We start from the raw sequence: 24,866 nt of genomic DNA, 5'->3' as shown, positions 1-24,866 counted from the left end.
TCATTTACCCCTATATACAAAAAAAAAAAAAAAAAAGTCTGGCAGGATATTTACCAAAGAGAGTAGTAGTCATTTCTGAGGCTGGGATTCTGGGGAAATTTTCAGCTTTTGCATTTTCTATAATGTAAGACTTACAGTAAGCACGTATTATTTTTAAAATCAGGGAGGAAATAAAGAAAGCAGAGTGCTTTACAACTGAGAAAAAACCCTGAGGCTTGCCTGCCTTCCTGCGGGGCCTCCTCCGGCGGCCCCGCCACACACACACACACACACACACGCACGCACGCACGCACGCGCGCACACACACAGCATCCGTCTCTCTCCCCCTCACCTTCCCTCTGGTCCATTTCTAAACTCACAGGTGCTCTTCGCATCTTGGTGGCGTCAATGTCATATTTCTAGCTAACGTCGAGCTGAGTCATTTAATAAATCCATCTTCCCAGGCAGCTGAAGACCTAGGAGGAATGAGGAAAGATGCTGGGGTTTCCTGGTTTGTTTTTCAAGTCTCTTGAAATCTCCGCCTCATGTCCAGCAGGGACCGATGTTTAGTGGGGAATTTCAGAGCTGTGTCATTGAGAGCGCGATGCATTTCATTTGGCAGCTTCCTGCTTGAATTCAGAGCTGGGGCCCTTGTCCCTGTATCTTGATGCCCTGATGGGTTCATCTGTAGATGTTCTGTAGAGAAGATGTGCTGGAACAAATTAGGTGTCCAGATCTGCCCTCATGACCTGCCAGCTCTGATGCATCCCTCTGTCCTGGCCACAGCGTGTTCTCTGAGGAGTGTTTTGTTTTGGCACAGGTGATGGGTACCATAACGGGGAGGGCAGGGATGTCCAACCCCTGGCCAGCTTGTGATGCCTTCCCCGGGGAACCAACCCACAGACTTTTAAGGAACCAAGTCGATTAGGGCCACAGCGAGGGGCGGGGTGAGTCTGCAATAAACGCAGCAGTTGTGTGGTTCAGTTCAGACTCCCGTGTTGGGGAACTTTTTATTTTATTTTTGGTAAAATATACATAACCTAAAATGTACCATTTTGATCCTTTTTAAGCATCAGTGTCATTAAGTGCATTCGTATTCTTAGTCTCTCCATCATCCACCTCAGAATGGTTTTCATCCTGCAAAACTGAAACTCTGTCCCCGGTAAACACTGACTCCCCACCCCCCTCCTCTCAGCCCCTGGCCCCTCACTCTGCCTCCTGTCTCTCTGGGTCTGACAGCTCCAGGGACCTCATACAAGTGGAATCATCCTGGCTTATCTTACTGAGCGTCGTGCTGTCAGGGTTCATCCATGTCGTAGCAGGTGTCAGAATGACCTTCCTTTGGAAGGCTGAATGCTCCTCCCTCGTGTGAACAGACCACATTTTGTTTATGGTCACTTGGGTTTCTTCCACTTTTGGACTGTTGTGAATAATGCTGCTGTGAAAACGGATGTAGAAATATCTCTTCAAATCTCTGCTGTCCATTCTTTTAGGTCTAATCTCTGAAGCAGAGTTGCTGGATCATTTAGTCATTATTTTTTTTAATTGACATATTATCAGTTTGCAATGTTGTGTCAATTTCTGGTGTACAGTATAATGTTTCAGTCATATGTATACATGCATATATTCATTTTCATGTTCTTTTTCACTATAGGTTACTACAAGATGTTGAACATAGTTCCCTGTGCTGTACAGAAGAAACTTGTTGTTAAATATTCTATATGTAGTAGTTAGTATCTGCAAATATCAAACTCCCAATTTATCCCTTCCCATCCCCTCTCCCCACTGGTAACCATAAGTTTATTTTCTATGTCTCTGAGTCTATTTCTGTTTTGTATGTAAGTTTGTCTTTTTTTTTTAGATTCCACATATAAGTAATATCATACAATATTTTTCTTTCTCTTTCTGACTTAACTTCACTAAGAATGACGACCTCCGGGTCCATCCATGTTGTTGCAAATGGCATTATTTTATTCTTTTTATGGCTGAGTAGTATTCCATTGTATAAACATACCACAACTTCTTTATCCAGTCATCAAAGGACATTTAGGTTGTTTCTGGATCATTTAGTTCTGAGGATTTTTAAGGTCACTATATTCTTTGTAAACTACCTGGTCTAACTTAGTACAAGCATAATAAGAATTTTATGTTGATGTTTTTTCAAATAGGAGTAATGAGAGGCAAAAAATACAGTCATTATTTATAATTAAATTACAAGTTTGAACTAGGTAGTGTGATGATGAAACCAGAAGACAGTGCTGCTTTAGATTTTGTTTTCTTTGTAACATTTTATGTAGGAAGAATAATAAAATAATAAATATGCATGTTTCTTCTTGCCACTAGAGAAATGTGCTTTTCAACTGATTCTCTTATTGATAAGATTTTAAAGTATTATAGCATTCATAGTTTTCACTTATCTAGACTATTAAAGAATTAAGCTTTTCAGATGGAATGGTTGTTAAAATGGGTCTGAGGGACCCGTGGGCCACTGCACAGTGTGCTGGAAGGGTGCCTGCCCTTGTGTTGCCTGCAGACCAGAGAGCGAGAAACCCACCACTGCCCAGCCAAGGGGGTCCTGGGGGCTGAGGGAGACGAGGTCTGGGGGTGGGGGTCTCTCCACACTTCTCGTTATCCCTTCCCGGTCCCCACCTCTGTGCTCCTCACCCAGCCCTGTTCTCAAGCCTTCACCTGTTCCCATCCTTCCACCCGAAATGCACTCCTTCCTCCACCTGCCGTTTGCATCTCCAAATTCTCCCACTTCTCCTGGGGCCAGCTCAGGAGGCCCCTGCTCTCCCCTCTTTAAATACGGGGTGCTCCCCAGACTTGCCTGCCCTGCTGTACAGCGGCTGGGCTAATCTCTGCCTCCTTCTGGGTTTCGTCCCTGTGTGGCCCGGAGGGGCCCAGAGGGCCTGTTTCTCTGCAGATCTTCCTTCCCCCACCCCCAAGCCGGGGAGGGGGGCATCTTAACGTTTCTGAACCCCTGCCCAAGCATTCTTCTCTCTCCTGTGAGCCCCCCCAGTTAGTGTGTGTCCCATCAGCTTTTGTCCAGATGACCTAACCCAGTACGTGTACAGTGACCTGCACCCACGTGCACAGAGCTGGGTTTAAGACGCTGAGACATTTGTGATGTAAGTGAATCAGTCGACGAAGGTGACTGAGCGTCACTGCAAATTCAGGAGGAGTGGCTGAGCTTTGAGAGATGAGTTTTCCTGTGGGAAGGAGGGCCTGGCACGGAGGAGTTTCATGTCAGAGAGACGAGAGAGCACGTCCTGCAGGGAGAGGACGCGTGGTGACCGAAGTGAGGGCTGCAAGGGAGGAGGAGCGGGGAGGCGGAAGGTGGCAGGGCTGGGAGGGGCTCCAACCTGGCCCTGAAAGGTGGGCTTCAGAGAAGAGCGGTGGGGGGTTCCCTCTGCACCGTGACTTGGTCTTGGTCTCACTGTGGCCTTGGCACAGCCATGGTTAAGTGACTTGCTCCAACTGGACAGTCAGAGGAAGGGGAGGCCGGGTCCGGTCTGTGGCTTCTCGCTGGTGGGGGCCACTCTGAAATGACGGCACGATACACGTTTGAGTCCTGAAGCCGCATCAGCATTTCCTGCTGTGCTCTTACCGGCACAAGCGTTTAATAAAATCTGCACAATCTTTACTAACCCGAGTGCAATGTGTTTTTCCAAAGACTTATATATGGCTATAAAATATTCAGAAATGAAGTATTGAGGAGGCTTCCTAATGCCTGCTAGAAGTGGAATGGAAATACACATGGCACCGAATGAATCTACTTCTACTATTAAAATTCCTGGCGTATCGGCTCCTTAAAAGCAAATCCAAGTAAACAGACGAGGCATATGCTTTCCGCCAAGGGGAATATTTTAATGAGAAGAGAGGCAGTGGATAGACGGTTGTATCTGCATCTCTTCTTTCTGTCCCATTAAATTGTAAATCATTCTTTGCCAGTCGTGACCTAGGACATGTGTACAAGGTGAGATAATTAACTGGAAGGGGCCAACTGCAGAATCACTGGTCTTGCATACTTGATACCAGCCTGGTACATTGAATATGCGACCGTATAATGTACACATTAGAGGCTGCAGTCTCCTTGCCTGCAGAGAGAGACTGTGCACAGAGCAGCAAATGACACCTGCAGGAAACAGGTTACACAGTGGGACTGAGCGGGTTCTCCCCAGAACTCCTCTCGCTGCCCACGGTCACGGCCTTGGGCGAGCCCCGGACCCACGTTGGCCTCATGGGAGGCACAACCCCACAGTAGGTGAGTGGTTTAGTTGGATGCATGACTGTGCTCAGAAATGGAAACGCAATTAACTGCCCGAGGGTCAGTAGCTAATATTCTATTTCAAAACACAGAATGTGCTGAGATCCAATCATGAGAACTATCAGCTTCAGCCGCAGTTGTGTTCGCAGTAGTTTGACGGTGGTGGTCTGTGTCGGAGCTGGGAGTCCTGGGCTGGTAAACGATGACATGGGCCGGACACAGCAGCCGTCAGCGAGCTCATTTCCTCTGGGGCTTGCTTTTAATTTTTTCCTGCCGTTTCTTCTTGTAGCTTATTGTCATTTGAAGTCTCACTTCCTGTAGCTGTTAAGATGATTTTTCCCTTTGAACGTAGTTTCCTGTGGGAGGTAAAGACTGTCTTCAGTTTTCTTTCCTGACCTCTGTACTCCCGTCAGTTCCACCGACAGTCGCCTGGTTTTCTGCACTCGCTCAGGGCCACCATTCATACCCCTGCTGCTCTGGATTCCATCCATGCTCGCTTCAGAAAAGGTCCTTCAACCCCCGGCGGCCACCAGCTCCACCCCAAATCTCTTAGACTCCTACAAGGTTAAAGTGGGAGAGGCTGAGGGCGCCAGGCAGCGGCCGTCAGCTCAGAGAGGCCTGCTGGCCAAGGCCTTCCTTGTCTCAGCAGCAGACCTGACGCTGCGCCACCTCCCGGCTGGGCTCCGGCTGGGTTTCACGCTGGCTCACGTCGTGTGGGGACCCTCGCAGCAACTCCTCAAGCCCTCGCCCCGCCAGGGCTCCGGCCCACCCCGACTCTGCCCCCAGATGAATCTCACCACACCGTCACTGTCCTCCCCGCTGGCTGCCCACCACTTGTCCACTCCGGCTTCGCACGTAAGGGTCGCCGCAGCTTGGCTTCCCCTGGCTTTGCCAAGGCACATCCTGGATTCTGGCCGCTTGCCTCTCTGGCCTGGAGACTCCCCCCCGATCATCACCAGGTCCACCTTTTGTTCGCTTTGCTCCTGCGCGTGGGATGCCTGCGTTCGCTCTGACTGTTGGGAACTCACCTCGGAGACCCCGCCCAGGGTCGCCCTGTCCCGAGACCCAGCATCTCAGTCCTAGTCTGCATTGGCCCCCCCACCCCCTCCCACCTGTCTGCATCTGAACGCTTACCCCATGCAAAGTGCGGTGCCAAGGAGGCAACCCCGAGTCACCCGGGCACGGGCTGACCACACAGCCCTGAGTCCAGCTCGAGCGGTAAAACATTCACACAGGCAGCTCTGTGGCTGCGCGGAATGTGAAAAGCACTGGTTTTTAAAAGTGAAACCTTAGGTAAGGCTGGGCCTCTTTATGCTGGTTCAGATTTACGCCTCTGTCCAGCAGGAGACCGTCCAGGGTAGAGGCTGAGAACCCCGGTTCTGAAGCCAGAGGATGTGTCGGCAGTAGCCCGCTGTGTGACCCAGGGCGGTAACTTAACCTGTCTGTGCTCAGCTTCCTGGTCTTAAAGATGGAAATGAGGAAAGTGCCCACCCCCCAGGGCTGCTGGGAGGGTTAACTGAGTTAACGTGGAAAGACTGGCGCGAGCCTGGCACACAGCAGGCACTGGGGAAGCATCAGCCGTTGTCACCTCCGTCACCACTGTCACCATCACCATCTCCAGTGCTGGCTCCTCCACCAAAGGCAGAAATCCCAGAGGAGTGCACTGGGTCAACACTGAGGGGGACCGGGGATGCTCTGACACCTGGCTTCTCGCGCACCTTTGGTTCGAGGTCGGTACGGTCAGCGGCCCCCATCCCTCCCCCAGGCCTTCCTGCGCCTGGCACAGCCCTGTTTCAGGAGGATGATGTGCTAAAAGGAACCAGCTGAGGATGGCTGTATCAGGGTCTCCAAGACGACCCCCAGGACTGAGAGCCCACAGGACTCAGCATCTGGTGTCTGGCTTGGCCGTGATTTATTACCGCAAAGAGGATACAAGGCAGAGTCAGCACAGGGAAGAGTCTGGAGGGAGCCAGGCCCACGCCCCAGCGTCCCCTCCCAGGGAGTCACACGGGGTCCTCTGCTATGGGCTGTGACGACACGTGTGGAGTGGTGTCCACCAGGAGGTCATCAGAGGCCCGGAGCCCAGGGCTTTTGTTTAGTGCTGGTCACGTAGGCCCCTCTGCGTGGCGGGGGCCAGGCTGCAGGCCCTCAGGAGGTCGTGGGTATTGGGCGCAAAGCGCCCTGACTGCACGGCGGCGGCCGCGGAGTGGTGGGCCGACTCCTGGAATCCCGGGCCAGCCTCGGCAGGCGGCCTTCCCAGCAGGGCGGCCCGGTCTGCCGGCTGCCCCCTCTGCACAAAGACGGGCTCATGTTGCGTGCGGGCAAGCTTTGGAGTAAGTGGAGTTTTGCAGGGAAAAAAGAAGTCCTGTTAAGCATATTGGAAGCACTTTACAAATACCTGGTGATGAAATCACAAGGGGGAGAAAGGTCTGAGGCCAAAATTTCGAGAGGAAAACCCAAGCAGAATTTGCAGGAGCGTTTCCCGGCGTGTCTGCGCTCCGGAGCTGGCGCGGGCGCCCGCGTTGTGCCCCAGCTCTGGCCGAGTGGGAAGCCCCCGGGCAGCGAAAGGGGGAGACCCGGGGGTGCGGAGCTGGAGGCGGCCCTGAGCCTGTGGACGCCTCACCCCGCAGACATGAAAATGAAGCCCAAGGGGCGAAACCGCTCCCGTGTCCTCCCCCTGCTCGGCTCTTAGCAGCGCCCCCCAGTACAGCCGCCAGGAGGAAGGCACCCGCGAGGGAGATGTTAGTGCGTCCTGCCGTGTTTATCCGGATTTTAGACCCGTTTCCTGTTACCGCTTGCTGTGGTCACACCCTGCGCGGACACACCAGAGGGACGCAGTTGGCTGGCCTGCTCTGTGTCCTCTCTGACAGAGGATGCGATTCCATCTTAGCCGGGCTCCAGACCCTGTCATTTCTTACGCAAAGTCCCAGCAGTGTTTCAGCTCCTGCCAGGTGTTCGTGCCCGAGAGTCCGAGCTCAGACTCTGGACCAGGTCTCGTGTTCAGTCCCAGCCGTTTGAGCACAGACTGGAAATTGCTTCTCAGTTTCCTCATCTGTAAAATGGGGGCAAGAGTCCCACCTCCTAGGATGATTGTGGGCATAAAGGAGACACTGGATTTCACTGACTCTGCAAGGCCGACGTCCACCAGGACCACCAGCACACACGCGTTTGAGCAGTTGTGGAATCGGGACCAACGCTGATAACACCTTATAGTCGATGCCGTGTCAGAGGTCAGGTGGCAGCGTTTTTCTTTCTCGCTAGTCCGTTCAATAACGGTGCATCTTAAAATCGATGGCGTCGTAGATCCAATAAGATAAAAAGCAGGCAGCACTTAACACAGTGCGGCAGGAGGCAGACGTTCGGGAGGCTTAGCCGTTATCATGGGGCCTCCCCTCCAGGAAGGAGGTCAGCTGGCATTCATCTGGTGCTCTCTGTGTTTAGGTGTCTAACTGTCAGAATCCACAAGACAAAGTTTCTCACCCCCATTTACAGATGAGGAAAGCAAGACTTGGAACGTCCACACACACTGAGGAAAGGGCAGACCCAGGAGTCTGCAAGCCACAGCCGCTGGCCACGCCCTACGTGGTCGGTGAAATGTGGGTGGTTTTTACATTTTTTACAAGTCATGAAACATCAAAAGAAGAAGAATATTTGGTGATGCGTGAAAGTTGTAAGAAATTTGAGTTTCAACGTCCATCGGTAGAGTTCTGTTGGATGTGGCCCTGCCCACATGGTTACGGGCAGGCTGGTGGCTTTTGCACCACGGTGCCAGGCTGGTCCCGACAGAAACCACGTGGCCCACAGCACCTGAAACATTCACCATCTGTTCTTGGCCCACCGACCTGTGCCTGTCGGAGGAGAGTCTCGTTCACTTCTTATCTTCCACGCTTGGCAGGTGCTCAGTCAGCAGCGGCTAAATCGAATTTCTGTCATCGGTCCTGAGTCTAGAGAGTAAATCTGAAGTCGGGCTGGTGACCAGGGCACCAGATAAACATCAAAGTGAAATGCTCATCACAGACCCTCCAAGACACTTTTCCAAATGAGGTCACATTTGTGTTGCGGTGTCTCCTAGAGAGTAAATAAAATTAAGTGACTCCCTGAGGACAAGGCCACAGTCCTGGGTGGGGAAGTCCCAGGTGGGAGCTGTTTCCAGGAAACCGAACAGTTGGCTTTGTGCATCAGCTCTTGAAAGGCCCCCAGTGCAGAGAAGAACCCAGTGCAGGTTGGGGGGCTCGGCTGTCCAGAGACCCTGTGGCAGATGAGGGGAGACGTGGGTCCAGGATGTCCTGCTTTGAAGGCCCTGCTGGTTTCAAAAGATCGATCAGGTTAGTGACACTGAGCCAGGTTCGATGTCCCCTCCCCATTAGATGTGTACACGGCCCCAAGTGTGGGCGTGTCAAGGTCACTGGGGAACTTGCTCAAGTTGGAGTTTGAGCCAGCAGTCGGGCAGGCGGGCCTGCTGTCCAGTGAGCGGGGAGCTGCACAGCCTCAGAGTCCAGGACGGAGTTGCCCAGGGTGGCTGCTGCCACAGGTCTGGGCCAGCTCTGCTGCCTGGCACCCGGGGAGCTCTCCCACCCCGACATGGCTATCTCTTGAGCCAGGGTCCCAGGGAGGGTCCCACTTGGGCAGAGGAAGCTTCGTGAAGTCAGAACCAGGAGTGGGTCCCTGCCCTTGGAGGGTCGCACACACCCCTCCGCCCCTGTGGGACTCGGAGCTCCTCAGGGGCCAACTCACAATTCCTCCAAACACGTTTCAGCGTTACACTGTCTCGCTGAACAACTTCCGTTGAAGTCCTCCCCAAAAAAGCTTAATTTTATTTTATTTTTTAATATTTAAGAGCACTTTAAAATTCCCAACAAACACTAAAAGAATCTATAACATTGATATGCCTCGTTTGTCCGTTTGGCTTTTAACATTTAATAATTTTAATATAATTTGACATCAAATTTTTTAATATAATTTGAAGTTAAAGCACTTAACTCTCCCATCTTTCTTTTTACTGAAATATAGTTGATTTACAGTGTTGGTTTCTGGTGTACAGCATAGTGATTCAGTTACACGTATATATTTTCTTCTCCAGATTCTTTTCCATTATGGGCCATTACAAGCTATTGAACATAGTTCCCTGTGCTACACAGGAGGACCTTGTTGTTTATTTTATGTATAGTAGTTAGTGTCTGCAGATCCTGAACCCCTAATTTGTCCCTTCCCACCTCCCTTCCCTCCTGATAACCATAGTTTGTTTCCTATGTCTGTGAGTCTGTCTCTGCTTTGTAAGTAAGTTCATTTGTATCATTTTTTTTTAGATTCCACATAGAAGTGATATTATATATTTTTCTTTGTCTGACTTACTTCACTTAGCATGACAATGTCCAGGTCCATGCATGTTGCTGCAAATGGCATTATTTCATCCTTTTTTATGGCTGAGTAGTATTCTGTTGTGTATATATACCACAACTTCTTTATCCAGTCATCTGATGGTGGACACTTAGGTTGCTTCCATGTCTTGGCTATTGTAAGTAGTGCTGGTATGAACACTGGGGTGCCTGTATCCAAAAAAGCTTAATTTTAAAAAGATTTCTTGCATTCCTAGATGTGGTTAACCACCTTCAGTTTTGTAAAGAAAGTCAGTGGGAAAGTTTAGGGGAAGAAATCCCCAACCAAAGCATTTTAAAAAATGGAAGCATGGATTCCATAAAGTGAAGTTCAGTGGAGTACGTTACAGTCCACGCTCTATAAGTCGTTCTAATAAAATTGGATCTATTATCTTACAATCTGCCATTTTCCTAAAAGAAAGGTGGGATGTTAACAAATATTAATCATGGTTGCTGTGGACTGAGTTTGTCTTTTTTCTCTTGAATATGGAGGTGTACTGGTATGTGATGGAAATTTCCACAAGAGAAGAAGTTAGGCTTAAAATACATTTTAAAAAACCCTTTTCTAATGTGGAAGTGATATTGTCTAAACACAACGACGTTTTTAGTTGAAGCATTTCAGCAGTCTTTGGGCTAAAATGCTTGTGGAGACTAGCCCAGGGCCCCTAAAACACGTGGCTTCCAATGGAGAACCTCAACATATGTCTGCTCCATTATTTCTAATGAGCCAGTCACACATCGACGCCTGGAAAACACCTGTGAGGTGGGTGTTGCGTTGAACACAGGGTTGCAGGAGATGCACAAGGAGGCGATGGTGATTTTTGAAGCCCTTTTTGTCTTTCTGCTGCTGTTGTTCTTTTCTTTTTAACTGGGGTCCCTGCAGGGTGGGACTTGGGGATTCACATGTTTTTCTAGTTCCCTTCTGCCCAGAATGTCCCCATCTGTCTTTAGAAGAAATGCTTGAAAGAGACTGCAGGAATGATCAACGAGGCTAAATTATTCATGGAAATGTTAAGAAGGAAAAGGTATTTTCTCAGGAAAAAAAAAAGCAAACCTCACACTTGAAGTGACAGACAAAGTTAGGTTAAAAATAGAGGCATCTCTGGGAAAGACCACGGAATCTTAATTAGCTCATCTCTCTGATCGGTTCTGATGTGTCAGCAGGTTGGTCCCAGGGGGAGGCCAGGACTTCTGTGCTGCACACACGTTTTTCCAGCAGGTTTAAGTGAAATTAGGAGCCAGTGTGCAGCCTAAGCCGGCTGCACGCAGAGCCCACCCTGTGCAGGGCGCGGGGTGGGAGGAAGGACGGGAGTGACCGCGTCCGCCTGGCGTTCCCGGCGGCTCTGGCTCCCCTTCCTGACCCGTCTCCTTGGAGCCCCGCCCCTTCCACGGCGCACAGGCCCCCCTCCTGCTGGAGCCCTCTTGCATCATGTCTTCCCTCGGAGGGTTTGTCTTCATGTCCCTGAGATCTTACAGATAGAATTGCCCATCCGTGACTTTTTTCAGCTTTTAATCGCTCTGACCCACTTTATGTTGAAATGTGGCCAATTTGACAGAAACGAAAGCTCCTTTTGAAGCTTCTGTGTCTTTTTTGGGTCAGAGACCCCTTCGAGAATTCGATGAAAACAATGGGTTGGCTCTTCCCCTGGGGAAATGCTTGCCCCCCTCATCCCCCCCAACCCAACACATGCACACACAGCCTTACAGAAAACTGCAGAAAATTCACGCTGTCCCCAACACGTCTGTGCGTCCCAGGTTGAAAATGACTCGACTCGGGATGGGCTTGAGGGGTGAGGACGCTGGGGGAGCCTGGCTTGCGTTGCACACGCTGGGTTTGCCTAGAAGACACATTATGTGGAGGGCTGGGGCTGGGAACGGATTCCCAAGGTGTGGGTCTAGCAAGCACTTGGTCGCAGAAAACCAAGGATTCAAATTTTGGTCAAAGCCCCCATTTCCAGAAAATATCTTTTGTCCAAAAGGGAGGGAAGTAAGTCACTGGGACTGCCAACCCCAGGAGGTCTCCCGCCTTTGCCTTCCACCCTCGGTCACCTTGACCTTGCTGGAGCCCGGTGAGGACCTCCACCTGTTCCGGGTGACGGGCCTCTCAGGCTGCCGGTGAAGGTGCGGGGAGCCGGAAGCTTCTGGAGAGGCTGAGACAGCAGAGCAGGACTTGGCACTGGAGCCAGCGCGACTCAGCCTGGTGCCGGGGCTCCGTGTCCCCAGCGGAAGGGAAGGAGTGTGCTCCTTCGAGTTGCACTCGAGGTCACCGGGACACGGGGTGGGAGAGGGTTTCTAGTCTTACGTCACGTGACGCATCTTCCAGCGCCGACAGATAGTCAGGAGCACCCCCCAGTGTGGCAGCCGCTGGGGAAAGCTCACCTGGGGTTCAGTCTGAACCCACTCCCCACCCTAGCTGTGTGACTTTGGGCCACCTGGGTCGCCTGCCCGGGCCCCGGCCTCCGTGTCACCTGGGCGGTGGGAATGCCGCTCCGAGCTGCTATGCGCCCGGGCTGTAAGCCCTGCGCTGAGTGCCTGGCCCTGTCTGCGCTCACGGTCCTGGCCGGGGTGGCCCTCGGCCTGCCTTGCCTGCTGGGGGCAGGGGGGAGTGACAGGACCACAGAGCCGTCTGCAGGTGCTGATCCTGGGGCCGCGGGAGGACGCGCCCTCGGGCCTGGTCCCCGGTGCCTGAGATGACGATGGGTGGAGATAGATGCTCTCAGAGATGCTGAGCTCAGCGCACCAGCCCGACCCCTCTTCCTGCCTTGAATCTCTCATTTCCGGACTGTTTAGAAAAGTGCTTTGAATTTCCGAGGACTGTGAGACTGAGGCACGGACACTGCTGTGACCTCCAAGAAGCCGGGGAAGTGGAAAGGTCCACAAAGAAGCGTGTCCTTTGAGGGCCACGTGCACTTTCTCTAAAGCCTGGCTCACAGCGCCGGCTTGTCCGGCAGCCACGGCGTGGCTGGGTGGTGGCCACGCCAGCGTGTGAGTGGGACCTACTGGTCTCTGGTGCCTGAGGCTTGAGATCACCCCCCGCCCTCCCTTCTGGGGTGATGGCTGCAGTGTTGGAAAATCACAGTGAATTTTTTTAACGGGGTTAGTGTTGATGGACAGTGCTGTTGGTTTCAGGCGTACAGCACAGTGCTTCAGTTACACATACGTATAGATTCCTTTCCGTTATAGGTTATTCCAAGATTTTATTTTTGGTCAAGAATGAGGTGGGAGACAGAGACCACTTGCTTGTCCTAGATTTTTTTCCCCATTGCTAGGACCCCTCATGCCCGCGGTCCACGGTGGCTTCTGCTGGGAGCGAGTCCTGTAACTTCGTGGTAAGACTGATATTTGGAGTGGGTGTTTTGCTTGGTAAAGGTCTGAGTGAGTTTTGTGGCCTCGAGCAACTGTTTAAGCCTATAGAAGTATTTTTCCTCGCTCGCTGTCTTCAGTACCAAATAACTCAGGAAAAGTTAATCCATATATGTTACTGGTGGTGATAATAATAAAGGAGTAAGTTATCTTTTGAGTCAGGAACCATCCTAACAGTGAACACATATTAACTCGTTCCCCCCTGCCCGCCCCCAGCACCATGAGTTAAACATTTACCACCATTCTGCCGCCGGAGATCCTGTGGCTCGGAACGTGGACCCAGGCCACGCGGCCTTCTCTGGTGGGATCATAGCTCACGTGTCTCTGTCACCCTGACCCCCACGGTCCTCCCTGCTGTTTCCTGATGCCATCAGCCCTCGTGTACCTGCACAGTCACTGTCACAACTTAAAGGAGCCGCAGAAAAATTCAGTGAATAAGAGACTAAGAAAGCAGCATGTCCTTTGGTTGGTAAATTAATAAGCCGTTTTAGAAAATAAAGTTTCCTGGTTTCCCTTTTCCTTTTGCCTCTCAGGTTCCCAGAAGAATTCAGGATACAGACGCTTGTATTAGACCTAATAACTATATTTTCAATGTTTTAAGATTTTTAGGGGAAAAAATGAACACATGACCCAACATCATCTGGTAACAACAGAAAAGAATAGTTCAAGTGGAATTACCCTGGAGACTTCATGGTTGGCGTCTCCGTGGTTACAGGTGCTCCCTGCGTTCTTTAATGTTTGAGTCTTTGCTGGAAACACTGTAAAGTAGAAAATGTGCGTCTCCAAGGACAGGTGCGCGACGGGGACGCGGCAGACACACGGTGGCGGCTGGGGCCCCACCGAGAAGCCCGCGTCGCGGGAGGCCCTGGTCTCTCCTCGAGTGTCGCGCTGAGACGGGCTTGTCGTGTCGCCTCCTGCACTCGCCTGAGCCCAGGGGGGACTGAGGCCGCGTCTGTTGTCCACCGGAGCCACCACAGCAGACAGCTGACCTCGTCCCCTCTTCCACTCCTATCGCCTGGCCCCGGGGCCTGGTTTGCCCCCGCGGACCCTAACATCTTGGCACCCCTGTGACCCCTCCCCGCTCCACAACACAGAGATCTTTCTAAACCCAAGCGGTCACGTCACTCCTCTGCTTCATATGCCTTTAGCAACCTCAGAGACCCCGTCTTACCCTGCGTGTCCCCGACAGTGGGCTGGCTCCATGCCTCTCCTGCCACCCTGGGGCTTCACCCCCTAAAAGGGCCCATCCTGAGCGGCAGGCCCAGGAGCTGGCGCGGGAGCGTCTCCTCCGGACCCCCGGGGGCTTCGTGGCCTGGAGGGACTTCCCCGCTTCTGCTGCCCCTTCACAGAGGGGCTACACCCCGACCTGGAGTGCAGCAGTGGGGCCACCTCCTGACACCCCCACCCCCGTGTGGGACCTTTCTGTGTGACCCCGTCCCGTGGTGTGAGCAGGGCGCCCAGGACAGACGTGACCTCGTCCCACAGGCCTGGGGGCTCTGCTGGAGCCGTGAGCCCCGACCGCGGAGCCTGGCTCCGTGACGAGAGCCCCGGAGGGCGGGCCCTTGCCTTATTTGGGTCAGAAAAGGGTTTCCTCAGGTGTTTCAATCCTGGTTTAAAATGTGTACTAATTTTCTAAAGCATACTTTGAGATGATAACTTTAAAACATTTAGTTTTTGCCAGAGGTTCACAGGGCCCTTGGGTCACTGCTGTGCCCATGACCCTCCGGGGAAGCATGTCTGACGTTCCCTCTGGGCCCCTGTGTTCCTCCTCTATGGCCCCGCGTGACAGCACGTGGCGGTGCCGCCTTTGGACCTGGGTGTTCCCTGCGCCTGCCTGTAGTCCCCCGGGCGAGGCTGCGTCCTCATGCGCTCGGTTCCTGGCGTGGGAATCGGCTCCCACGTGCCCTAGGCTGGCGCTCACGGCAAATGCCTCCTGGCACCTGTTGCGATGCGCTCGGATTTCTCGCTGCCCAGTAATGCGACTCAGCGAAGGAGCGTTAGGACACAGACCTGCGGGTGTTTTTCTTGGATCGTGTAGGGCTTGCTGTTGTCGGACACTGGGAGGGCGTTCCCAGCTCTCTCGGAGGAGGAGGAGGAGGGTGACATGCTCCAGAGCCCCCACCCCCGCCCCACCCTCCATGAATCTGGGAGTTTGGGAAACGGGACGTGTGACAGTCAGGGTCACCACTCCTCTCGGGACCTTGACCTGTGTGCCTTCCCAGTCACTGAGCTTCAGATGCCTGTGTCACTGTGACATGAGCGTCCCCACCTGGCCAGTCGGATGCTTTTGGGGGGAGCCTGAGGGGTGAGGTTAGGCGGGAGGACAGGATTGGGGGTGAAGGAGCCATTGGCACAGACTTGATTCATTGGCCTTTTGAAAAGGTAAAACATGATGTAGGAATCTTCAAGCTCCTTTCCTAGGGAGAGCTGGGGGGACCCACACCCCTCCCTTGCAGTGCCGTCTGGTTCCTTGTTTTGGGAGAAGATGTGTTTTGTCAGAAGGTGTGTTTCGTGAGACGCAGCCGTGAGACTTCTTTGGGAGGGAAGCCCTCGTCCACATCACAGCTGGTTCAGGCTGAAGTCCTCTGAGCAGTTTAACTTGGGACCAGCACAGAAACAGGAAATCCATGAACTACGGAAATGCAGGACGTGGCTGCTGTCCATGGCCTGGATGGAGGGTCCCCCAGTCTCGGTCTGCTGGCCTCTGCTCCCTCTTACCCACCCACTGTTTCTGCAGGCGCCCCCTCCCTCTCAGGGAAGCCTGTGGGGTCCATCAGAGGATGTCCACTGCGTGGAGTTGTCTGTACCTCTGTCCTTGCAGAGGGCTCAGCCCATTTCCTAGGGAACCAGGACGGGCTCTGGGCTTAGGTGGAGAGAGATGCTTGGAATGAGATGGTGAGAGTTGACCTCAGGAGGTGAAAAGTCCCCAGAGTGACCTCCCCCTGCTGCTGAGCAGTGCCTGACATCTGACCATTAGGATCTAGTCCTACTTTTAGCCACACGGGATCCTTGCCCTGAGGATGGTGATGCAACAGGCTCCCGGAATCACTTCCACCTCGTGGCGACCGAGCTGATCTGATCCCCTGAAGGGGAGGGGCAGCAAGGACCCCGGTGGGTGGCGTGGGTGGGCACAGACTGGGTCAGAGCCCCAAAGACAAATATGCCTACTTTCCACTTTGCGGTTTTGTTAGGAAGGGGATTTTTTTATTGTGGGAAAGGACACATGATGTAAAATTTCCATTTTAACTGTTTTTAAGTGTACGATTCAGCAGCATCAAGTATGTTTGCATTGTTGTGTGGCTGCGTCTCCAGAGCTTTCCATCTTGCAAAACTGAAACTCTGTCCTGGTGAACCCTAGCTCCCCAGCCCCTCCCTGCCAGCCCCTGGCAACCACCCCTCTGCTTTCTGTCTCTGTGAATTTGACGGCTCTAGGGACCTCGTATGAGTGGAATCCTCCAGGATTTGCCCTTTTGTGACTGGCTTACTGTCCTCAGGGTTCATCCACGTTGGGACTTGTGTCAGGATATCCTGTCTTTTTAAGACTGAATAATACTCCATCGCGTGTATAGATTACATTTTGTTTATCCATCATTCATCAGTGGGAATTTGGTCATTTCCACCTTTTGGCCATTATGAATAATATCGCTATGAACATGAGTATACAGATACCTTTTAGTCTTAACTTTCACTTATTTCGGGTTTATACCCAGAAGTGGAATCACTGGTCACGTGGTAATTCTGTGTTTAACTTTTGGAAGAACCTCCACGGGTTTCCAGGGCAGCTGCACCGTTTTCCATCCCCATGAGCGGTGCGCAGGCTCCCATTTCTCCGCGTTGTCGCCATCCTCGGGGCTGTGACGTGGTGTCTCGTGGTAGTTTGCATTAGGGTTTCCCAACGGCTGGTGATGCCGAGCATCTCTCACCTGCTTGTGGGCTGTCTGTGTACCTTCTTTGGTTTCCGTTTTGTTTTAAACTTGCACTCAAGACCCTCGTTTAGATGGATGTCTGTGTGTGTGGCCTGAGAAGGACTGCTCAGTGATGAGGGATGAATGTGCCAGCGCTAGCCCGCCCGCTGGGCTGGTCTGTGTCTGCCCAGCGGTGGCGAGCCCTCCGTGAGGTGCCCAGCCCTGCTTGTCCCGGAGTGAGATGGGTCCCCCACCCCTGTTCAGTGCCCATCCTTTTCTCAGTTGAAATGACCTGTGACTCTGGACGTAGCCTGCCTGGTCTCTGACTGTCTCTCTGGCACTAAATTAATGAGTTTCCTCTTTGCAGTCATTTCACTGGGACCCCCTCCTCCTGTCATTTTAAATGCCTGAGCCACACATGGGGCGGGGTGAGGAGGGGAGGCGGTGGCAGACCTGAGGCAGAAACAGGGTAGGTGGGGGAGCCTGGTTCAGATGCTGTGGGGCACAGAGAGCAGAGGCCACCCCGGACGTGGTGCCCGAGGGCAGCCAGAGCCCCTGTGAATCCGCAGCATCTGCCACGCCTGCCTGTCAGTCTCCCGCAGCTCATCCCCGCAGCCGCTTCCTCGTGGACTGTTGCACCTTCTGGCGCTGTTGCTGAAACAGACGCTCCTGGGACTTAGGATCCTCAGGCCTGCTCGCAGCCTCTCTGGCACCGCCCTCTCCCGGGGCTGAGCTCTCCTGCCAGACCCCCCTCCCAGCCGCCTCCGCCCCGCCACCCACAGGGCAGGACAGCCCCACTTCCTTTCCCCTAAGAGCAGCTCAGTTGCTGCTTCCTCTGCAGCGTCCTCCCCAGGGTTGGCTCCCTCCTCCACATCCCCCAGCCTCCACATCAGCCTGTCGGCCCCCGAGGCCGCGCCACGGCTCACTCACCCCGGCCTCTCCCCGGCATGGTCCCCCCGAGCACGCGGACGGACGGGTGTGTCTGCTGTGCACAACTACCTTCTGTTTGCCCTGATCTCACCGCTATTCGGCGTTCTCTCCGGGTCAAGAGCTGGACACGGGACTCTGAAGAACACTGTCCCTACATTCAAGGAGCTTTTAACTTGGTAACCAGAAGAGTCGATTTTGAGTTTTTATTCATGGCAGGCATTTAGATACCTTTTTGATATTTAGAAAGAGGTGCACAGCACAGTAGACAGAGTTCAGTGTTTTAAAGAAGTTAAGACCCGTGGCTAATGCAGGGCGCAGGGAGCTGGGGACGCGCCTGCTCTGTGTGGGTCACCTCCTCAAGCTGGTGGAGAAGCGGACTTGTGCCTGCGCTCCCGCCAGGCCGCCGGCCTGCCCGACCTAAGAGCGGGGCCTGGGTAATTATTAGCGCAGGCGTTCCGAGGAGGGGAGGGGAGGCCTCCGGCTGCTGGTTTCTGGGGGTCTTACTGTGCCTCTGACCTTTGCTTAAGGTAAGGGTCGGCTTGTTTGGCAAAAGCAGTGAGAAATATCCCCAAGGCCTTTAACTGCTGCTGGGCTTTGGAGACTCGGGGAACGCGGTGCGGGCGCCGCACCTGCCTTGGGTCTTGCTTTTCGTTCTGTTTGGGGTTCTCCTCCGGGCTACACGCCGAGGTCGTCTGCAGAAAGGCTGTGTGTGTCCCAAGCCCTGCGGGCCCCAGGCTGGCCCGCAGTGGAGGGAACCTGGGAAGGTGCGGTTTCCCATCCTGGAAACGGGGAGAGGGCCTGATATCCGTGTGCACAGGATTTACCGAGGGCTCACGACGCAGCGTGTCTCCAAGTGCCTCGAGGGGCCCGCTGTCACTGCGCACCTTACTGCGGGCGGACGCTGATATCATGGGCCTGATGTCAAACCCAGAGGCCCCAGCCAGCCGGTCCTCATCGCTGACAACACGGTCCCAGCAAAGCTCTCCGGACTCAGGGAGATGTGCTCTACACAGACGGGGTCCTGGCCAGAGGGCTCGGTTCTAAAATAAACCCTCTGCTGAAGACCTGCCCAGTGAAAGGGAGAAGCTGGCAGGAGGGGGCCGGTGCACGGAGGCTAAGTTTAGGGTCCGCGGTGTTTTCAGGAGCAGATGAGGAAGTGAGAGGCCGCCGGGGTCACTCCTCTGAGGTTTCCCTTCCTGAGAAGGCTGCTGCCGGCTCCAAGACGGGGGCGTGGCCCCCTCCCCTTGCCTGCTGGATTGGATGCCCGGCGTCCCGTCCAGCCCCCATCTCCTTAAGGTTCCAGAAGCCCGCGGTCAGCTCCCAAGGGCATGCCTGCGTAGGGGAGGCAGGAAGGAACGTGTGTGCTTTGATTTCTTTTATTAGTGGTAACTCTGGAACAGTCCTGACACCAAACGTCCACGCGCCCGCCCCCCAGACGCATCCACCAGGCCCTATTAGAGCAGCCCACCCCCCCAGGCTTCCTCCTCCTGCCCCTCCTTGTCGCCCTGTCACTGTCCATCATCCCTGGGAACTTCCTTTAGTCCTAGTCCATCCGGACTCTTCCCCGAGCTGAATCTGGAATGTGGGATGGTACCATTTTCCTTTAAAAGAGGAACTTGAGGGAAGTGGCGCCCCATGGATTTGTTCTTCTGAACTTTCCTTTTCTCTTTCTTAAAACTCAGCACTGTCTGGGAGTTTCCTCCACGTGGACGTGGCTAGAAGGGGTGAACTGGGGTGATGCTGGCTTTGAGAGTCGGGTTTGCTCAGCAGTGCACTCGGGCTTTGACTTAGAAATAGGTCGTGGATGAGCCAGAAAGTCATGTGCTTCTGTTTCCTCCGTGTTGGAGTCCAGTCTGGAGGCACGGGAGGGAGAGACAGAGCGGCAGGTGACCGGGCTCGGCAGCTGTGAGGGGGGCTGGTGTGGGGAGAGGGGCGCGAGGCCCAGGGCGGACCCCCCCACCCCCGCAGCGTCGTAGGGCGGTCACCTCGCTCGAGCCGCCTCCTTCACACGGACGCTCCCCCCGGCCGGCAGCCCCCACGCCCCCCTTCCTGTCGTACAAACGGGGAGAAGGACACACGGCCCTGTTGCCGAGGACGGGCGTGAAGAACCAGCGAGCAGGAACCTTGTCTTCCTCGTTTTCAAGTCAAAGGCTCCTTCCCGCGGATCGGAGGCTCACCTCTTTCCCCTGATCTTTTATCTCTGACATTCTGTTTGAAGATGAGGAAATTGAAGGTGTCAGGGCCTCTGTTCATCTTGTTTTATCTTCAGAATGCCGAGGGGAAGAGATGCTGGTCATGATTTGGGGGGAGAGCACTCTTTTCCATCAGTGAGGGTAGTGACCGCAGAGGTAGGCGGAGGAGGGAACCCACAGACGGGGTTTGGGTCCCGTGCTGTGCAGGTGGACAAGCATTGTTTCTTTTTCCTTTTTGTAAACATAGTAATAGTAGCCTCGGCGTTTTTCCTGCCTCCTGTTTGAAGGGAAAGGTTCAGTGCAAAGGCACTCAAATGCGTCATGCCTTTAGGGACAGACTCAGGGCCGTGACCGCTGGCCCTCACATCCTCTCTTTTCTATTAACACATCTTGTCCACCCACGACTGGCACACATGCCTTCTAGTGACACGTGCTTACTGAAGAGGAGGACGTTGAATTACAAAATTCAGCAACCAGTTACGGGGTCACCTGGCCCAGAATGGCTCCTTCCTGTTGTGGACACTCTCTGATTACTTAATTGATTGGTAGGAGATTAGAGACAGTGTGGACACTGGAAATCTGAGCGACCCCTCCACCTCCCCGTCTTCTCCCAACACCCATAGTGGGACACCTCCTGAAAGACAGACACCGAGTTTCCACTCGCCCACAAGCAGGTGGTTGACCCATCACTGACTGAGTGCTTGCCGGATGTGGGCTCTGAGGATGGGAGGACACTGGGACTCAGGCCACTAGAAGGATCGTGGCGTCTCCCGCGATGGGGGCGCAGACTGAATGCAGCGGGGAGTGGGGCGGGCACACGCCCAGCCTCGCTGGGATCCTCCTTCCTCCCCGTGCCACCCACCCCTCCACGTGAAGGCTGGAGTTGGGGGGTGTCTCAGGGCCTGACTCACGCACTTCCAGGCAGGTGTGCCTCTCCTGAATCACACGGAGGGTCTTGAGGGCGGTGTCTTCGCCATCCAGGGCCCTGAGTGCCTCTGGGGGGGCGGTCCTTCCGTCCCACGTGCGTGTTTCTGCCTGGTTCTCCCTGAGCCGCTTTTCCTGGTCCTGCAGCCCTGAGGGGAGATCTCCGTGACCGTCATCGAAATTCCCACGAGCCGCCCACATGCGCCAGGGAGGTTTACCTGGTCGGAAAGGTGGTTAAACCACCTGTCACCCCAGAGAACACATCAGAGAATTCAGCCCGCCTGCCCCAGGGGTGGTGTTTGCCCCACCATCTTCCTAGAAAAAGCAGAGCAGCGCACTGCAGGAGCTCTGGAGAAACCGATGGCTGGGACTTGGCGCCTCTGCCCGGGTCAGGTTCACAGCGGGGCTGGGGTCCCGGGAAACGTTCGCCCGTGGAGGAGGGGAGCCGGCTCTGCCGAGAAGGGCTCCCTCGGGGGCTCCCTGTCAGGGCTCTCGGGAACCGTCATCATGGAAGCAGACGTCACATGGGCACGTGGGGGTGGCCGCAGGAGGGGCAGAGAGAACCGTATCAGAGCTTCAGTAAAGGATGCGGAGGGCACAGCCTCCCCCCACCTGGGAGAGCCATGCTTGACCAATTTGGTGATCTGGGGACAAAAATCCCAGGAGCTCTAGTCTCCCGTCTTCAGTTGAGCCTCCCTCCTGGTGTTGGATTCTGTGTGGTCCTGCACAGGGCAGCGTGACGTTCTGAAGCCCAGAGCCTGCTTCCAGGGTGGGACCCCGGCCTAGGGGTCGAGTGACTAGAGACCTCAGGAGACACAGGAGGTGGTTTAAATGGGTTCACCATTGAGGAGGTGCCGTTGGCGCCTGGGAGCACGGGGAAGGAGGCACCTCCCTGCGGGCGTCCCGGGAGTCGTGTGGGAGCTGATGGGCTGGGCTCCTCTCCTGGGTTCAGGTGCCGGACGCCCGGGTGGAGGCCCTGTTGGGTGCTCCCTCAGCCCGTGCCCCCGTCTCTCCAGTCAGAGACAAGCGTGTTCTTTTGAGCAGAAGCAGCTCCTCTGAGTTGCTGTGGATTAAGCAGAGCACTGGCCACACCTGACATGGCCCGATGTCTTGCGGGCAGCAGGCAACATTTGTCCAGTAATACCATTTCCTTCCCGCCGCCTTCGTCTGTACGTAAGACTTTCTACCCTACTCCTCAGCGACAGGGCTCTGCTGGAACAACGCTGGCCTCCAGGGCTGGGCCTGTTTGCAGCGGAAGGCGGGCGTCTCCCAGACGAGACGCGAGCACACAGGTCAGACCCCAGCTGTGTTCACTAGGCTGAGTCTTGGCTGCATCCTTCCCTTCTCACCAACGCCCCCCGACCCCAGCTCCAGATTAATGACAGAATTAGAATTTTTAAAAAACTGGGAAACACACTAATCATTCTCGGGACACAAAGACACTTGTGCTCAGACGCCTGCCGTTTTCACGTGATGGGAGGCTGATGGGAGGGCCCAGGTGATCCCGGTTCCGTGATTCAGGCGATTCCCAGCACAGGTTTCTTATTTAAAGATGGAAAAATGAGGATGAGGTGGAGGTGAAGAACAGAGTCTGTAGAAATTAAATCCTTAAAGCAGCTTTTGTGGTTATCGCTGAGGCTTGGCGCTGTCTTGCTCTGTGTGTGTGTGTGTGCGTGCGCGCGCGTGTGTGAGGGGTGTGTATGTATTTGTGTGTGGTGGAGGGTATATAGTGTGTGTATATATGTATTTGTGTGTGTGTTTGTGTGTGAGTGGTGAGTGTGGAAGGTGTGGTGTGTGCATGTGTGACTTTCCTGTCAGACGAGGAGGACAAAGGCACTTCCACATTGTGGGTCCCATCCCGCTGCATCCCTGGTCTCCAAGGCCTGGCCGCCCACCTGCCAGCAGCCCCGCCCGCACGGGGGAGGCTGGGGACGCTTTGCCCTGACTCAACTCACGTGTCGACGGCTGCCAGCTGTGCCTCGGGCATCACTGGCCCTGGGCATCCCTTCCTGCTCTCTTACTCACCCGACCTCGGGATGCAGGGCTGCCTCTGGTGGTCCCACCGTCCACAGGGCATGGGGCAGGCCTGGCCACCTGTTGTCCTGAATCCGTCCTGCTTGGTGGAGCGTGTGTAGCTAATGAGAAGACCTCAGATAGAGCCTGGGTCTCCTGCTTAGTTTTCAGGGAAGCACTGAGTGTCCGGGGCTCCCGTTTTGGTTCACGTGGCAGAAGTGTAGCCCCGGGGCCCCTGCCGTGGGTGGTGGGGCCGGAGCGGGGAGGGCTGCCGAGTCCTCCAAGTGGCCACTGGCACCTTCCTGCACCAACGCTTGTGAGCCTGTAATAAATGGATCAATTTATGTAACAAATTTACCCTGGATTGTTGTTAATTTTATTAATTAGATGTTCTGATTTGCTTTGCATTGATCTTGCTTTCAAAAAAAAGACTTGGATATTCAAATCCTCCCAATTTTTATTGGAAAAAAATATAGGAGGGGAAAGGAGAGAGGTTTCTGGAACTGCTGGGGTGGGGAGCGGGGGGGTGGTGGGGAAGCAGCAAAGGGACCACTCACTCCGCCGTGATGACGGCGCAGCAGTTCTGACTGTGCAGATGTGGCTGAGTGCGCCCGCTGGCCACGTCCTCAGACAAAGCCCGGGGTCCTGGTCCACCGCCCGCCCCAGCCATCCCACCCCTGTGACACCCTGGGGTCTGTCTGCAGCATCAGCTGTCACCTCAGGTCCCTCTCCCTCTTCTTCCTGCTTTGTCCACCCCAGGAGGCTAAATCCCAGCGTTTTCCACCCAACTCGGGTTACCCTGGACCAGGGCCTGCGGGCTGAGGGTCCTCCCCGGCCTGGGCCTCCCGCCCTCTCTGTTTCCTGTGAGTCTGCACAGCCCGCCTCAGCTTTGGCCACGGCCAGGGCTCTGTTTGCAGCCGTCCTGGGGGCATTTCCATCCACACTGGTTTCTGGAATGTTCAGGGAAGTTTGTTCCAGTCAGCCTGCTGTTCCCTCTTGTAACTGAAACGCAGGCTCATGGTTGTAAGTTACAAAAGGGATAGTTTGTAAACAGTCCTTCTCTTCCACCACCAATTAAATGCCTCAACGAGAGAAGAGCATTAAAAATTAAGCCGCCCTTTGATAACCTGCTCACTGGCCTCAGTCCTGGGTGAGGAGGGCCCTCCCCCCGCAGCCTGAGAGGCCCCACCGTCTCCTCCGGGCATGAGGGCAGCTCGGGCTTCTCGAGGACTTGGTTCTCGGAGGGAAGGTCACTGTGCTCTGCAGGGGACGTTACTGGTAATTCTGTAACAGATCGAAGTAAAACTAAAATATCCTAACCCTGGAACCCGTTCGGCAAAGGTTCCCGATAGCCCAGTCTGCACCTGTCAGAGCCTCAGAGCACCTTCCGCACACTTTTTCTCTGAAAGGCCAGGAATTCAGTCCCTTCAGGCCGGGCAGCCTGTCCAGTCCGTGCCTCACCTGTTCACGGAGGCCGTGGGAGTGACAGCGGCCCGGACAGTCTGCAGGTGGTCAAGGGCGGCTGGGTTCCAACAAAATGCTTTTCGCAGACTCTCAAATCCAACCTGCACATACGTTTCACACAAGAAATAGGCTTCTTCCTTTGGTCGTCTTGAACCCTTTGAAAACGTGAAAACCTGTCGTCCCGGGCTGAATACAGATAGGAGGCAGGTTGCAGAAAACCAGGCGGCGGGCAGGGCTGGGCCTGGGTCCCAGGTCTCGGAGTCCCCTTGCTTCTGCAGCTATCGGGACCGTGCCCCGAAGCAGCAGTTTAAAACTGCAGTTCCTGACGCATCAGTGGGTTAGCAAGTCCATGGGGTGGGGGGTCCTTCCCAGCATCTTAGAAAGAAAAGAATAGAATTAATGCAGCACACATAGTGAGTGTTAAGTTCTGTATCATGAACCGCGTGTGTGCGCG

The 24,866-nt window shown here is 54.3% G+C and overlaps 1 protein-coding gene across 8 annotated transcripts in view; it reads left to right on the top strand.

Moving 5' to 3' along the window:
- SLC22A23 (solute carrier family 22 member 23) overlaps window positions 1–24,866 on the top strand; it is a 128,076-nt gene that overhangs the window by 50,381 nt on the left and 52,829 nt on the right. For 2 of the 8 annotated variants that reach the window (XM_074348002.1, XM_074348001.1), the window contains one exon: window positions 1,634–23,304. The exons of the other annotated variants lie outside the window; for them this stretch is intronic. In XM_074348002.1, the coding sequence (XP_074204103.1) occupies window positions 1,634–1,691 (58 nt within the window). In that variant the 3' untranslated portion in view covers window positions 1,692–23,304. Of the gene's footprint in view, window positions 1–1,633; window positions 23,305–24,866 lie in introns of those variants that run through there. 8 annotated transcript variants of the gene reach the window in all.

The sequence above is a fragment of the Camelus bactrianus genome, chromosome 20, assembly GCF_048773025.1.
Source record: "Camelus bactrianus isolate YW-2024 breed Bactrian camel chromosome 20, ASM4877302v1, whole genome shotgun sequence".
NCBI lineage: Eukaryota > Metazoa > Chordata > Mammalia > Artiodactyla > Camelidae > Camelus > Camelus bactrianus.
The sequence above is the reverse complement of the archived record's forward strand: the minus strand, read 5'-3'. Positions and strand labels throughout refer to the sequence as shown.